This window comes from Salvelinus fontinalis, chromosome 16, assembly GCF_029448725.1.
Source record: "Salvelinus fontinalis isolate EN_2023a chromosome 16, ASM2944872v1, whole genome shotgun sequence".
Taxonomy (NCBI): Eukaryota; Metazoa; Chordata; class Actinopteri; order Salmoniformes; family Salmonidae; genus Salvelinus; species Salvelinus fontinalis.
The window spans coordinates 24204470-24220969 of record NC_074680.1 but is presented as its reverse complement, the minus strand read 5'-3'; the positions used below and the strand labels follow the sequence as shown (position 1 = coordinate 24220969).

At 44.3% G+C, this 16500-nt stretch overlaps 2 protein-coding genes across 2 annotated transcripts in view; one reads left to right on the top strand and one right to left on the bottom strand.

Moving 5' to 3' along the window:
• Positions 1-315: 315 nt before the first annotated feature.
• LOC129812839 (GTP cyclohydrolase 1 feedback regulatory protein-like) lies at positions 316-5650 on the top strand. The gene is made up of 3 exons (XM_055864754.1): positions 316-485; positions 4242-4336; positions 4789-5650. Exons 1-3 carry the CDS (start codon positions 450-452, stop codon positions 4925-4927), a joined length of 270 nt encoding a protein of 89 aa, XP_055720729.1. The 5' UTR covers positions 316-449; the 3' UTR covers positions 4928-5650.
• Positions 5651-8029: 2379 nt separating this feature from the next.
• The window catches only part of LOC129812837 (dnaJ homolog subfamily C member 17-like), a 52661-nt gene continuing 44190 nt past the window's right edge, over positions 8030-16500 (bottom strand). Inside the window, exon 11 of the mRNA XM_055864751.1 lies at positions 8030-8464. Within this exon, the coding sequence (XP_055720726.1) occupies positions 8345-8464 (120 nt within the window). The 3' untranslated portion in view covers positions 8030-8344. The remainder of the gene's footprint in view (positions 8465-16500) is intronic.

Sequence of the window (16500 nt, the reverse complement as noted above, 5' to 3'; positions counted from 1 at the left end):
GCAACATGACCAGAGTTCACTTCCCAGATAACACCTCCATGAAATGTAAACAAACCTATATCTGTAAACAAATAGTCGTGCTACATTTATGATTGCCACTGATTTAATAGGTCTAACAAAAATCCGTAAATATGACATCAGATATTATTTTAAAATAAAGCATGTTCACATTAAGTCCAGTTTGTCATGTAAATAGGTTTCATTGCGTGTCTAAATTAATAGCTTTAACACTTTATTTTGCTCTTTATATTGGACACGCGAGCACACTGTGCATACACCAGCTTTGTTGACAGCTGTTGAGAGTGAGTTGTGATTTGTCCATTGCGATGGGTGTTTCCGCATTCGCTGTCAGTGCGAGAGCAACTTGGAAAGGGGACTGTCGCGTCTCTGAAGTAACCGTCTAATCATCCTTTCCCGGGGGACTACCCGTTAAACGGTTGAGATCCACGATGCCCTATGTACTCGTTAGTACTCAGATCCGCCTGGTTAGTATTCCGCTTCTCGTCATACAGTATGCATGCTTGTAGTTGACGCACGCAATGTTAGACTCAAAATATGCTGTAAAGGCAGGCAATGGCTCTGCAACAATGTAGCCGATTTGACATTTTCGCTTATTACATTGCAACCCATGTTCTGTTATGCAACATTGTAGCATTTTCAAACGTGGAAGCAAAACAAATAAGTCTAACTACGGGGCAATGTTGTGCCCCAAATTAAAAACACATGTTCGCTGTTCAGTCAAATATATAGGCCTATTTCTGTGCATATTGGGTCAATTGTTTTTGAGATTGTGGATGGCCTGCCATGCATCTGGGCCCTATAAAATCCGCGATGCGGACAGAATCTCAATCACAGAATCCAGACAATTAATCTGAATTCAACAATATAAAAAAATGTATTGAAATGTAATTAATCTGCACAAGTTTATTATAAGAAAGACATCAACAGAACGCATTTCTTGCAACTTTTTGAAGAGACAATGGCATGAAAGTGCTCTGTCTGTGGGCGAGTTCAAGTGGATTACTCTTATTATTTAGTCACGCCTTTCAAAGTGTATTGCAGGTTTTCAAAATTGTCCGAATTGTGACTGATGGGTCATCGACTGCATGAACTTGATAAAAATCATGTGATCAAAGGTCATGTAGTTTTTGATGAAGTCACTGCACTTTATTTGACATCATTTAGCAGATGCTCTTATCCAGTGCGACACAGTAGTGAGTGCATACATGTTCATATTATTTTCATACTTGTAGCCCTTTGGAGCCAGACGTGTATAGCCGTAACAGAAATGAAGGTGACCACAACCCTGGCGTTGCAAGCGCCATGCTCTACCAACTGAGCTACACGGGACTGCTTCTCACCAACTGCACCTTGCAGCCATCACCACCTGCATTGTGGGAGGCACTATATGTCAACACACTTTGCACATTCTAAAGCTACAAATTAAAGTGATATTTCAGGCCTCTCTAACCAATTAATTGTGTTCAGTTTGAGTGTTTGGTATAGAAAAGTTTAGTTCTACATTTCTACACAATGAAAACATGACATTTTTAGAACTTTGTTTGCTTTTTGATTGCATGTTACTGTAGGCCTATAGGGAAGATAGGCCATGGAGATGTTAAAACATATTTTATTAAAGTTCGCTTTCATAAGATTAGCAAAGATTTTCTCAGGGGACCCACATGGGGCCCTGACACCAAGTTTGGGAGCCACATACTAACCTCTGTCTCCTCTGCCTTCTCCTGAATGCATTGCAGCCTGCCTCAGCACTGAGCGCCACATCATTGTTAGAATATAATAGCACAATGTATCCCATTGAGCATACACATTTATCTAAACGCCTACTCTCTGTAAAGCAAAGTTGAGAACTTATTAGCATATTACTTGCTCCTGCTGAGGTAGACCCCGTTTAATAACGTTAGCTTCTTACTTTATCATTCTAGCTGGCCGGAGTCTTTCAACTTTACGGCAATAAAAGTCTCTGCCGACAGACTGACTCATTCTCCGAGAGTCGTTTTTTGTTTTGTTTGGGGAATGTGTGTAGGCTCGGCAGGAGTCGCAGGACGGTTTTAAAATTGCCTTTTGTCCAGCACCTCGCAAACACTGCCAGCAGCGTCTCTATGTGTCTACTTGAGCCGCATCCGAGTTGGGGTAGTTCGTTTCATGTCTCCAGCCCCCGGCCTGTACCGCGAGACTGCCCTCTCATAGTTAATCGCCTGCTTCCTCCGGACATAACGAGCTACCCACTGTTAAGGATTCCAGTCGTTCGAAGAGGCTGGCACAATTAGAAGTCAGTCAGATCAAGAATATAAGCGTTCTGAGCTTGGGAGCAATATTTAAAATGTTGACCCGTAATTGATCTTCTTTATTGTGTACAAAATCTATTTGTATTCTTCTTTTTTGGGGGACGAGGTTTCAAAAATTACAGAGGTCTGGACCTCGGTGTCCTCATATGTAGTTACGTCTATGGTCATAAATATCTAATTAATGAACGAAATTGCATGAAAATGTATTGAGGCTGATGCAGGTGAGCTGGGATACAAAGGGATCCTCAGGCCAACAAGGACATCTCTCTTTAGTATGTCTGCCACACTGAATGCTGTAAAAAAAGAGACATAGTGGCAATAATGTACAGTTGAAGTCGGAAGTTTACATACACCTTAGCCAAATACATTTAAACTCAGTTTCACAATTCCTGACTTTTAATCATATTAAAAATTCCCTGTTTTAGGTCAGTTAGGATCACCACTTTATTTTAAGAATGATAGCAGAGAGAATGATTTATTTCAGCTTTTATTTCTTTCATCACATTCCCAGTGGGTCAGAAGTTTACATACACTCAATTAGTATTTGGTAGCATTGCCTTTATATTGTATAACTTGGGTCAAACGTTTCAGGTGACCTTCCACAAGCTTCCCACAATAAGTTGGGTGAGTTTTGTCCCATTCCTCCTGACAGAGCTGGTGTAACTGAGTCAGGTTTGTAGGCCTCCTTGCTCACACACACACTTTTTCAGTTCTGACAACAAAGTTTCTATAGGATTGAGGTCAGGGCTTTGTGATGGCCACTCCAATACCTTGACTTTGTTGTCCTTAAGCCATTTTGCCACAACTTTGGAAATATGCTTGGGGTCATTGTCCATTTGGAAGACCCAGTTGCGACCAAGCTTTAATTAACTTCCTGAATGATGTCTTGAGATGGTGCTTCAATATATCCACATAATTCTCCCTCCTCATGATTCTATTTATTTTGTGAAGTGCACCAGTCCTTCCTGCAGCAAAGCACCCCCCGCTTGGGATGGTGTTCTTCGGCTTGCAAGCCTCCCCCTTTTTCCTCCAAACATAGCGAGGGACATTATGGCCAAACAGTTCTATTTTTGTTTCATCAGACCAGAGGACAGTTCTCCAAAAAGTACGATCTTTGTCCCCATGTGCAGTTGCAAACCGTAGTCTGGCTTTTTTATGGCTGTTTTGGAGCAGTGGTTTCTTCCTTGCTGAGCGGCCTTTCAGGTTATGTCGATATAGGACTCGTTTTACTGTGGATATAGATACTTTTGTACCCGTTTCCTCCAGCATCTTCACAATATCCTTTGCTGTTGTTCTGGGATTGATTTGCACTTTTCGCACCAAAGTATGTTCATCTCTAGGAGACAGAACGCGTCTCCTTCCTGAGCGGTATGACGGCTGCATGGTCCAATGGTGTTTATACTTGCGTACTATTGTTTGTACAGATGAACATGGTACCTTCAGGCGTTTGGAAATTGCTCCCAAGGATGAACCAGACTTGTGGAGGTCTACAATTATTTTCTGAAGTCTTGGCTGATTTCTTTTGATTTTCCCATGATGTCAAGCAAATAGGCACTGAAGTTGAAGGTAGGCCTTGAAATACATCCACAGGTACACCTCCAATTGACTCAAATTATGCCAATTAGCCTATCAGAAGCTTCTAAAGCCATGACATAATTTTCTGGAATTTTCAAAGCTGTTTTAAAGCCACAGTCAACTTACTGTATGTAAACTTCTGACCCACTGGAATTGTGATACAGTGAATTATAAGTGAAAAAAAATCTGTAAACAATTGTTGGAAAAATGACTTGTCATGCACAAAGTAGATGTCCTAACCGACTTGCCAAAATTATAGTTTGTTAACAAGAAATGTGGAGTAGTTGAAAACTTCATTTTAATGACTACAACCTAAGTGCATGTAAACTTCCGACTTCAACTGCAGGTGTTGTTTTTCAGGAGACTGGGCCAACCATGGTAGGAGATGAATACTCTGACCCAGCCATAATGAACTACCTGGGAGCCAGGAAAACCACCATGCTGGGGAACAATTTGTGAGTGTTCAGTATGTCCACTAGTGACATCAAATCAAATCTTATTGGTCACATACACTTATTTAGCAGATGTTATTGCGGGTGTAGCGAAATCCATCCTTACTGTGTCAGGAAATGGCTCTTACTTTCATATCCCAAGATCATGACAAACCTTTGAGCCAGTCACAGAGCCATGGAACAATGGTGTAGCAGTGAAAGATAAGTTGTACCAGAGCAGAAAGGAGACTGCTGTTCTTTAGTTTGGGAACAGACCAGCAGAGCTGATGGAACACAGAACAGGGAAGTGTTGTCGTTGCCGATCTGCCACGAGTGTTTTTGTGAAATTAACCAAAGGTGTTGAGGGACTAATCACAAAAGCAAAATCCTGGCTCATTGAGTCCTCCTGCGTGTGTTAGCGTTCCAGACGACAGAGTTTACAAGTCGTGAAAAACAATGCTTTGTGCCTCTTGCAGCTCGGAGTACCACGTGGACGACTCTCCACGGTTGGTGTTGGACAAGCTGGAGAAGATTGGCTTCCGTGTGGTGACCATGACTGGCGTGGGACAGACGCTGGTGTGGTGCATGTACAAGGAGACAGACTGCATAACCTGACCGGGGGTCAGTGCGAGTGTGTTCTCCTGGGCCACGAGGTTGTGGTTGTAGTGTCCTCCGTCCAATGAGGGGCCACAGAGAAAACCTATACTATACATTTAACATTACAAATCGGAGGATTCTATACATTGATTCTGCTACTGTTCTCTCAGTGATGTAATGGTTCTTTCTACCTTCTAGTCATTTTTGAGCAAGGGGAGCAAAGTACAGAATTTGACATAAAAGGACCTTAAATGAGCGAATTTGTATAATGACGCTACTTGTCAAACATTTGTACTCCCGTTCAGACGCACTACAATGTTTTGGAGCAGCTACCAAATAGATATGTGAGTAGTGGCTTGTTCATAATCTATCATACCAATGGGTTTACAGACTTCAGGGAAATAGAGGACAATGTACATTCCAGAAAGAATTACAGCTCAAATGACCAAGATTCATTTTACCTGAGTAGAGTATAGTTCATGTCATTGCAACTTGTACCTATCTGTAACTGAACCTGAATGTCAAGTGTGAGATTAATCAGTTTCAAAGTTTATTTTACTTTGCCTTTAGGCCAAGCAAATATTTACCTTTTACTTTTACCAGTCTACAAACATTCCTTTATCCTGACTCCATCATGGCACACAATCTATTCCATTAGAGCTATTGATGTAGTTTTCTTGTCATTGGTGATATAAATTAATGAGATGCATGTGAGGCAATTATAATAAAAGATTAATATTATTTGATGTCATTTGTATCCGATTTGTTCCGAGGCACGTCTCAACTCTCAAGGAGGTAGAGTATACTAAAAGGACAGGTTGGAAGTCTGATCTCCCCATCTGCCATCTGTCAGTAGAATATGGTTAGCATTACACTTGTTGGATACATCAGAGACTCTCTTTCCTAAGAAAACAGTAAGAACAATACCTTCTCGCCTCAGGCCCAGGTGGTTTCTGAGACCCGTTTAGGTGGTTTCTGAGACTCAAAGTGGGCCAGTCAAAGCTCAGTATATAGGGCGAGGTTAGAGTCAGGTTGTGTCCTGTGAGTGTGACGAGTGCTGCAGGAGGCCTGTCCGAGGCCTGGCGGAGAGAGACAGTGTGAGCCAGCCCTTCTGCTGCTGGGTGGTTTCATTAGAGGCTCATTTGCAGCTCCTGGGCTGCCAGCGCGTGTCTGAGGCTAACCCCAGATCACTGAGCCTTCACCGGGCCTGCTGCCTCTGCCGTGACTTGGCCACCATTTAACTATCAAAAGGTCCCTAATTTCTCCATGCGGGCGTGACTATGACAGTTCCAGGTTCCGCTGGCGTCTGAGAAGCTGCCAGTTTCCACACGGACAGAGAATCCTAGGAAGAGGAGGAGAGAATGCTATGAAGATGCCGCCGGGTCTCCTGTTGATTGGATGGACTTTGTTGGGACGCTGTGTCTTCCCGTTTAATTTGCATGCAGCACAGTCTGCTGGCACAGGGCACGGTCAGGATGTGTTTCTGGAAAGGGAACTGTAATTGTATTTCCTCTGTTGTAATTTGGACAATGAATGTTTGGGCTTTTTTTCTCTCCGGGATATGAAAGGCGGGATATGAAAGGCAGACCGTCAAATGCATAAACAGAACCATCTGATGAGCGTATATATTGCAGTAGGAGAGGAGGGGGAACAGAGCAGCGTAGGGACCAGATGGCTCACACCACACCATGCCACACCACAGCTGGATGTTGTGTAAGAGAGTTGCGGAGTGCCGGGAAGATAGATCACTGGGATGGACCGCCTGGCTCCTAAATAACACGATGACAGGAGGAAACGCCACAACCCCACAAATTGAGACACCATTACGCCATAGTCCCCCGAAAGACAACAAAATAAATACATTTTGTATTTGGGATGTTCCACGGAGAGAGGAGACTGTTACAAAAGCCTGTTTCCCCATCAGAGTGACCACAGTCTGGCTCAGAGTGACAGGTCCTGACCAGAGCTCCCAGCAGTAGCCTGTCAAATCAGGAAACCTCTTCCTCCATGAGCAACTCCTTTAATAGCCTCTATTGGGAAACTCATCTGAAATTGGAACCGCAACAAATCGGAAGAGAGCAACTTAGTGCAATGGTCATGACACTGTATGAGCATATTGTTCATGAATGCCATTGATGTACAGAAATTATATTATTGATTTTAGGGACTGAAGTTGGTTTCACTGCCATAGGTGGGCCAACCAGTCATCCATTGACCTTCAGTGTTCAGGTACTTTCGAGGAACTTATGTATTTACTATAACACAAGCCATAAACATGTGACAAAGGAAACATAAGGGTGAATCAAACTTTTTTTTGAGTACTAAATACAACAGTACAGTTTACAGCCTTGAAGTTGTACAGTACTGTACAGTACTGCCTCTGTAAATTGGTGCAAAGCCTTAGATATACAAAATCCAAGGAACAATCATCATAACCACCGCTGCTATAAGGGCCTCCATAGTATATTCCCATTATCACGTGAGACCACAAGCATTCCCATAAAACCTGCCTACAGTACTACCACTCCAATCCAGGCTAATTGCCGATTAAACATGGAATAGCCATGACCTTCCCATCTTCTGATCACATGGTTGTGGTTTGGACTGTTGGAAGACTCAACTAGTTTCACAGACACACATACTGCATTTAACAAAAATTGCATTCAAGGGAAACGACTCAAGTCTCTTGGCTGCAAAGATATGGTAATGAAAGAATGTTTCACAGTTAAAGATGGAGTGATGGTGACAGACGCAAATCACATGGTTGCAGCATTTAGATCTGGTGTAGTTGTGTTGGATGGCTCAACTCTTTGGGGTCTTTTGAAATATGTTACGATAACACCACTTCATAGTATAAATCGTGTTCCCCTGTTTGTCTTAGAAGAGGTTTGGATGAAAAAGTACACTGGTTGAGATTACATTACAGTTGTAACTAGCAACATATAATATAAACTATGCCATTTAGCAGACACTTTTATCCAAAGCGACTTACAGTCCTGCGTGCATACATTTTACATATGGGTGGCCCCGAGAATCGAACCCTGGCATTGCAAGCACCATGCTCTACCAACGGAGCCATACCAGTAGTAATTCAGTGAATGACAAACGAGGAAAAACACATTCTGTAAAGGAGATGTTTATTCAACAGATAATTCATAATAAAACTACGAGATGTGCTTTATGAAACTAAAGCATCAAGTGTGTAGTAGAGTTGGGTTGTGGCTGGGCAGAGCTGGACTGGGACCAGGATTCATTGAAAGGCTTGTTAAAGCGCTGTGCCCTGCACTACCGACAACGTTTCTTTTAAAAAGGCAATTTCCCAGACGTTCGCGGAGGTCACAGATGTCGGCTCAAATGGAAATTACCTTTAAAATGTCAAGCACTGTGCGCTTATAGACGACACACCTTGGATTGAATCGCGGCCTGGGCCTGGTACTAAGCTGCATTCTCCTCGTCCTCTCTCTGCATCTCCTCTATAAGTCTCTGTCTCTCTGCTGCCTGTCTCATCTTCATCAGCACCACACTCTCGTAGTCCCGCTCGCTGCTCAGGGCGCCCTGCAGGGGAAGACAGACACAGACACAGGTTAACACAGGGACAGGCAGGTAGACGAAGGACAGGTACACAGATTTTACAACCAGTGATCCTTACCATGAAAGGCTTTACTTCAGTTACCAGTGTAAAATGTTCAAAATGAAGAACAACCCATCTGCTAAGCCATTGCATTAATAATGGGATAACATGGGTAAAGAGTACAAATGCAAAAATACAATGTTACATAAGTGGAGCAAATGATAACACTGTCTGTCACTGCTGCTGTCTGTGTATCTGTCTGTTGTCACGACCAGAGAGGGGAGAGAACCGCTTCAGATGTACAGAGTGCAAAACATTAAGAACGCCTTCCTAATATTAATGTCCCCCTTTGCCCTCAGAACAGCCTCCATTTGTCGGGGCATGGACTCTACAAGGTGTCGAAAGTGTTCAACAGGGATGCTGGCCTATGTGGACTCCAGTGCCTCCTACATGTGTGTCAAGTTGGCTGGATGTCCTTTGGGTGGTGGACCATTCTTGATACACATGGGAAACTGTTGAGAGTGAAAAACCCAGCAGGGTTGCAGTTCTTGACACAAACTGGTGCGCCTGGAACCTACTACCATACCCCTTTCAAAGGCACTTAAATATTTTGTATTGCCCATACACCTTGTGAACAGCACACACATACACATTCCATGTCTCAAGGCTTAAAAATCCTTCTTTAACCTGTCTCCTCCCCTTCATCTACACTGATTGAAGTGGATTGAACAAGTGACATTAATAAGGGATCATAGTTTACACCTGGTCAGTCAATGTCATGGAAAAAGCAGGTGTTCCTAATCTTTTGTACACTCAGTTTACATCCGATCTCAGTTTTTTATTTTTTTTTATTTTTTATTTAACCTTTATTTAACCAGGTAGGCAAATTGAGAACACGTTCTCATTTACAATTGCGACCTGGCCAAGATAAAGCAAAGCAGTTCGACACATACAACAACACATAGTTACACATGGAGTAAAAACCAACATATAGTCAATAATACAGTGAAAAAAAAATAAAAATAAGTCTATATACAATGTGAGCAAGTGAGGTGAGATAAGGGAGGTGAAGGCAAACAGATATATGTATAAATAAATAAAAATATAAAAAGGCCATGGAGGCGAAGTGAGTACAACACAGCAAGTAAAATAAAAACTAAAAAAACACTGGAATGGTTGGTTTGCATTGGAAGAAAGTGCAAAGTAGAGACAGAAATAATGGGGTGCAAAGGAGCAAAATAAATTAATAAATTAATACAGTAGGTAAAGAGGTAGTTGTTTGGGCTAAATTGTAGATGGGTTATGTACAGGTGCAGTAATCTATGAGCTGCTCTGACAGCTGGTGCTTAAAGCTAGTGAGGGAGATAAGTGTTTCCAGTTTCAGAGATTTTTGTAGTTCGTTCCAGTCATTGGCAGCAGAGAACTGGAAGGAGAGGCGTCCAAAGGAAGAATTGGTTTTGGGGGTGACTAGAGAGATATACCTGCTGGAGCTACAGGTACAGGTAGGTGCTGCTATGGTGACCAGCGAGCTGAGATAAGGGGGGACTTTACCTAGCAGGGTCTTGTAGATGACCTGGAACCAGTGGGTTTGGCGACGAGTATGAAGCGAGGGCCAGCCAACGAGAGTGTACAGGTCGCAGTGGTGGGTAGTATATGGGGCTTTGGTGACAAAACGGATGGCACTGTGATAGACTGCATCCAATTTATTGAGTAGGATTTTGGAGGCTATTTTGTAAATGACATCACCGAAGTCGAGGATTGTTAGGATGGTCAGTTTTACAAGGGTATGTTTGGCAGCATGAGTAAAGGATGCTTTGTTGCGGAATAGGAAGCCAATTCTGGATTTGACTTTGGATTGGAGATGTTTGATGTGGGTCTGGAAGGAGAGTTTACAGTCTAACCAGACACCTAGGTATTTGTAGTTGTCCACATATTCTAAGTCAGAGCCGTCCAAAGTAGTGATGTTGGACAGGCGGGCAGGAGCAGGCAGCGATCGGTTGAAGAGGATGCATTTGGTTTTACTTGTATTTAAGAGCAGTTGGAGGCCACGGAAGGAGAGTTGTATGGCATTGAAGCTCGCCTGGAGGGTTGTTAACACAGTGTCAAAAGAAGGGCCAGAAGTATACAGAATAGTGTCGTCTGCGTAGAGGTGGATCAGAGAATCACCAGCAGCAAGAGCGACATCATTGATGTAAACAGAGAAGAGAGTCGGTCCAAGAATTGAGCCCTGTGGCACCCCCATAGAGACTGCCAGAGGCCCGGACAACAGACCCTCCGATTTGACACACTGAACTCTATCAGAGAAGTAGTTGGTGAACCAGGCGAGGCAATCATTAGAGAAACCAAGGCTGTCGAGTCTGCCAATGAGGATGTGGTGATTGACAGAGTCAAAAGCCTTGGCCAGGTCAATGAATACGGCTGCACAGTATTGTTTCCTATCGATGGCGGTTACGATATCGTTTATGACCTTGAGCGTGGCTGAGGTGCACCCATGACCAGCTCTGAAACCAGATTGCATAGCGGAGAAGGTGTGGTGTGATTCGAAATGGTCGGTAATCTGTTTGTTGACTTGGCTTTCGAAGACCTTAGAAAGGCAGGGTAGGATAGATATAGGTCTGTAGCAGTTAGGGTCAAGGGTGTGTCCCCCTTTGAAGAGGGGGATAACCGCAGCTGCTTTCCAATCTTTGGGGATCTCAGACGACACGAAAGAGAGGTTGAAGAGGCTAGTAATAGGGGTGGCAACAATTTCAGCAGATAGTTTTAGAAAGAAAGGGTCCAGATTATCTAGCCCGGCTGATTTGTAAGGGTCCAGATTTTGCAGCTCATTAAGAACATCAGCTGACTGTATTTGGGAGAAAGAGAAATGGGGAAGGCTTGGGCGAGTAGCAGAGGGGAGGGCAGTGCTGTTGTCCGGGGTAGGGGTAGCCAGGTGGAAAGCATGGCCAGCCGTAGAAAAATGCTTATTGAAATTCTCAATTATAGTGGATTTGTCGGTGGTGACAGTGTTTCCTATCTTCAGAGCGGTTGGAAGCTGGGAGGAGGTGTTCTTATTCTCCATGGACTTTACGGTGTCCCAGAACTTTTTTGAATTTGTGTTGCAGGAAGCAAATTTCTGCTTGAAAAAGCTAGCCTTGGCTGTTCTAACTGCCTGTGTATATTGGTTTCTGGCTTCCCTGAAAAGTTGCATATCACGGGGGCTGTTCGATGCTAATGCAGAACGCCATAGGATGTTTTTCTGTTGGTTAAGGGCAGTCAGGTCAGGAGAGAACCAAGGGCTATATCTGTTCCTGGTTCTAAATTTCTTGAATGGGGCATGCTTATTCAAGATGGTGAGGAAGGCATTTTTAAAAAATGACCAGGCATCCTCTACTGACGGGATGAGATCAATATCCTTCCAGGATACCCCGGCCAGGTCGATTAGGAAGGCCTGCTCGCTGAAGTGTTTCAGGGAGCGTTTGACAGTGATGAGTGGAGGTCGTTTGACCGCTGACCCATTACGGATGCAGGCAATGAGGCAGTGATCGCTGAGATCTTGGTTGAAAACAGCAGAGGTGTATTTGGAGGGCAAGTTTGTTAGGATGATATCTATGAGGGTACCCGTGTTTATGGAATTGGGGTGGTACCTGGTGGGTTCATTGATAATTTGTGTGAGATTGAGGGCATCAAGCTTAGATTGTAGGGTGGCTGGGGTGTTGAGCATGTTCAAATTTAGGTCGCCTAGCAGCACGAGCTCTGAAGATAGATGGGGGGCAATCAGTTCACATATAGTGTCCAGAGCACAGCTGGGGGCAGAGGGTGGTCTATAGCAGGCGGCAACGGTGAGAGACTTGTTTTTAGAGAGGTGGATTTTTAAAAGTAGAAGTTCAAATTGTTTGGGAACAGACCTGGATAGTATAACAGAACTCTGCAGGCAGTCTTTGCAGTAGATTGCAACACCGCCCCCTTTGGCCGTTCTATCTTGTCTGAAAATATTGTAATTGGGGATAAAAATGTCTGAATTTTTGGTGGTCTTTCTAAGCCAGGATTCAGACACGGCTAAAACATCCGGGTTGGTAGAGTGTGCTAAAGCAGTGAACAAAACAAACTTAGGGAGGAGGCTTCTAATGTTAACATGCATGAAGCCAAGGCTATTACGGTTACAGAAGTCATCAAAAGAGAGCGCCTGGGGAATAGGAGTGGAGCCAGGTACTGCAGGGCCTGGATTCACCTCTACATCACCAGAGGAACAGAGGAGAAGTACGATAAGGGTACGGCTAAAAGCTATGAGAATTGGTCGCCTAGAGCTACTAGAGCAGAGAGTAAAAGGAAGTTTCTGGGGGCGATAAAATAGTTTAAAGGAATAATGTACAGACAAAGGTATGGTAGGATGTGAATACAGTGGAGGTAAACCTAGGTATTGAGTGATGATGAGAGAGATCTTGTCTCTAGAAACATCATTGAAACCAGGTGATGTCATCGCATATGTGGGTGGTGGAACTGAGAGGTTGGATATGGTATAGAGAGCAGGGCTAGAATCTCTACAGTGAAATAAGCCAATAAACACTAACCAGAACAGCAATGGACAAGGCATATTTACATTAAGGAGAGGCATGCTTAATCGAGTGATCAATAAGGGTCCAGTGAGTAGAGGTTGGTTGGGGTCGTGGCGATCCAGACAGCTGGCCGGGTATATGGCTATCGGTAGCAGCATAGGATGGAGGTCTGTTTGTAGATACCTCGTGCGTTTCCGTCGGTAGGTTCCGTGTAGTGGGGTTTTGTTCAGATAGCAGCCGATAAGACAGCTAACGATTAGCGGGCCTCAGATGAGCGTTCAGGTAACGTCGGGACGGAGGTGCCGGTTGGATAGATCCCTCGGGCAGATAACGTCGGCAGTCAGTCGTGAAGGCCCGGTGGGGTTCCGTATCTGCAGCAGCAACAAAAGAAACGGGTCCGGATGGTGATGGAACTCCTCAGCTGGCTAGCTCCAGCATGATTTGAGTTTGCTCCGGGGTCGACGTAAGCCAATAGTCACACGGTATGCAGCTAGCTAGCTGCGAAATCAAGGTGCAAGTGTCCAGAGCCTGCGGTTGGAATCCGGGGAAACTGAGAGAAAAAAAGTCCCGGAATGCTCCGGTCCGAGTCGCGTTGCACAAAAGTGCCGGTAGATTATCGAGCTAAAGGAATAGCTGATGACCGCAAAACGTGGGCAGCTGAAACACCAACGCTAGCCAGCAAACCGGCTAATTTCGGGGCAGCTACAGATTAGCTTCTGGCTAGCTATCGGAGTAGCTTCTGGTTAGCTTTCAGGCTAGCTTCTGAATTAGCCCCTGGCTATCTTCCACGATGGATTTTCAGATTGAGGTAAATAATACTTATTGTAATTGGTGAAGCGGGTTGCAGAAAAGCTTTTGTAGTTGAGTTCTTGGATAATAAAATAAATTAAAGATATGTGAAGAAAAGGTGTAAATATATATATATACAGGACACGACACGACAATACGGAAAAAGACGTCTGAACTGCTAAGCCACCTAGTTACAAATAGGATGACAGCGAGTTAGCATGCATTAGATGGGCCGGAGGAACTATGACAAAATAATTCCCTGCCTGAGGTCAGTAAGCCCAAAAATGAGGGCTGGGATGCTGCCTGCGTGGTCGTGGTTTTCCTTGTGTGATTGCTTTGAAGGGACGGGGTGGGAGAGCTGTACAGGGATTCCCTTACTGAGGGAAATTAGAGAGGCCAGAGTGAGCCAGCCACCAGCTAATGGCTAATCAACCGGGCTGGAACAGACGCAGGCTAGCCTCAGCTCAGCCTGCACTCCAGCCCTGTACGGTCATACACACAGAGAGAAAGACACACACACACGGTACCGGTATTCCTTGTATACAGTCTTGTTATTGTTGTTTTATTGTGTTACTATTTACTTTTTTTTGTTCATTTTGTTCATTTTTAACTCTGCATTTTTGGGAAAGGGCTTGTAAGTAAGCATTTCATGGTCAAATCTACACCTCTTGTATTCGGCGCATGTGACAAATAACATTTGATTTGATTTTTGGATTTGACACACACACACACACACACACACACACACACACACACACACACACACAGGGAAGCTTAGGCTGCACAGTCAGCACTAGGTGCCGACACACTTTAAAACACACAAACACAAAAGCATGCAAAGACACACTCTTATGCATGTATACACACACAGTCAGTCACACACATTGCCCCTAATCCTGACATGGAGGGAGAAGGAGGCTCAGTGTCCACAGAATAAACCTTTGTTTTATAGGATTAGATCGAGGAAGTCTACTGTGCCAAGGAAGTATCTCCTTAAGACCGTGAGGGGAGAGAAGAGAGGGAGTGTTTGTGGATGTGTGAGAGAGTGAGAGACAGAAGAGAAAGTGGGAGACAGAAGAGAAAGGGGGAGAGAGAAAAAGTGAAATGAGAGGAAGAGAATGAGGGAGGGTCAGAGAGTGGCTCGGCGAGGTAAACCATCTGGAAAAGATCACTGGGACTCCAGCATCCAACCATATGTGTGCGAGAGAGAGGAAAGAAGATAGGAGAGATGGAGGGATGGTGTGCGGATGCAGGCTCCCTCGCCCTGCTGTTGGATAGAGGGCTGTGATTATCATTCCAGTAATGTGAGCTCAAGCCCTTGACTAACATGTAACTATGAAATACCACGCAAGCTCAATTAACTGTTGCATCTTCAATTAAACAAAACAAAGGGTGTAACTGTGGGCCGGAGGAAATGCAGTCCCCCTTTTCCACCTCTACTCCACACTGGCCTCTACTGGCCACTCTCTGAAATGCTCATATAAAAAAAATTAGCCTATATGACAGAGTGGTCTCCATTGATTTCCCATGTATGGTCAATAGAGAATCTAGTGGTTCACTTCCCATGTAGAGATGAGCTCAGAACACAAACAGGTGTCTATGAGTGGTGTGGTGCACTTCTCTAGCTGAGAGCTGTTTCCTTGCTTGGGGACTTACACTCAACGTACATGTTTAGCCTGTGCCTCACACTAACCAAACACTTGGGGAGATGTGTTTGTATGTACAAGTGTGTGTGTGGGCCGGAGGGAGTCTAGGGTAACCGCAGAAGACAAACAATAGGACCCACAACAAAGCCAGGAGAAGAGGACAGGGCCAGCACAGAGATAGGATGACAAACACACACTGCCCCGGTCCTCGCTCGCTTGCTTAGGCCGGACTTACAGCGCTGATGTCACTCACGGTCCAGGCCTCCCAACAGGACCCAACAACCTGACCCCAGGCCAGCCGTGACATCACCATACACCGGGCAGAGCTGTGAGTTAGGGTGCTCCCCTGGAAGCGGCAGGCCATGCTGCAGGTGGCCAGGCAGTGTGTTCCCCCCACAGACAGATGGGATCAAGGTCGGCTCTACATTAGACCCACCGGTCTCTCTCTCTCTGTGTGTGTGTGTGTGTGTGTGTCTGCGTGCGTCTTGAGTTACACATATCTCTCACTTTTGTTGGTGAGAAAGGAGAACAAAAAATGGTCTCTGATCTGGCCGACGATCACAGAAGGACTGATCTGAAAACATAGCAGTATCGTCTAAGGGTATTCATTCCTTTAACCTACTGCAGGGTAGAAATGAGGGTTATCAAGAGAAAGAGACTCATTTTCTCCCCCTCCTAAATCTCTCTCTCCAGCTCATGACAGATGTGTGCCTCCCGAGCTGTGATGACCTGATGATGTCATTAAAGGCCCAATGCAGCCGTTTCTATATCAAATCATTTCTAGGTATCAATTAAATACCTTATTGTAATAGATTTCCATTAAAATGGGGAAAAATAGCTTTTTAGCAAACAACAATTCTCAAGCAGGAATTTTAGTAGTCTGAGTGGGGTGGGTAAAACTGAAAACTACTATAGCTGGTGCCATACTTGTGAACACAAGGAAGCATTTAAAGTTAAAGCACACAAAATGCATATCAGCCACTGAAAAGTGTCAAATTTACTTGCATGTGACATAATGCTAAATTGTAGCTGGTCCCATCCGATAACATGGCA

Excerpts from the sequence above, each read along its gene's own strand:
- LOC129812839 (XM_055864754.1), top strand. The coding sequence starts at position 450 with ATGCCCTATGTACTCGTTAGTACTCAGATCCGCCTG. Across the intron at positions 486-4,241 it reads TTAGTACTCAGATCCGCCTG|GAGACTGGGCCAACCATGGT; the intron begins GTTAGTATTCCG and ends GTTGTTTTTCAG. Across the intron at positions 4,337-4,788 it reads ACCATGCTGGGGAACAATTT|CTCGGAGTACCACGTGGACG; the intron begins GTGAGTGTTCAG and ends TGCCTCTTGCAG.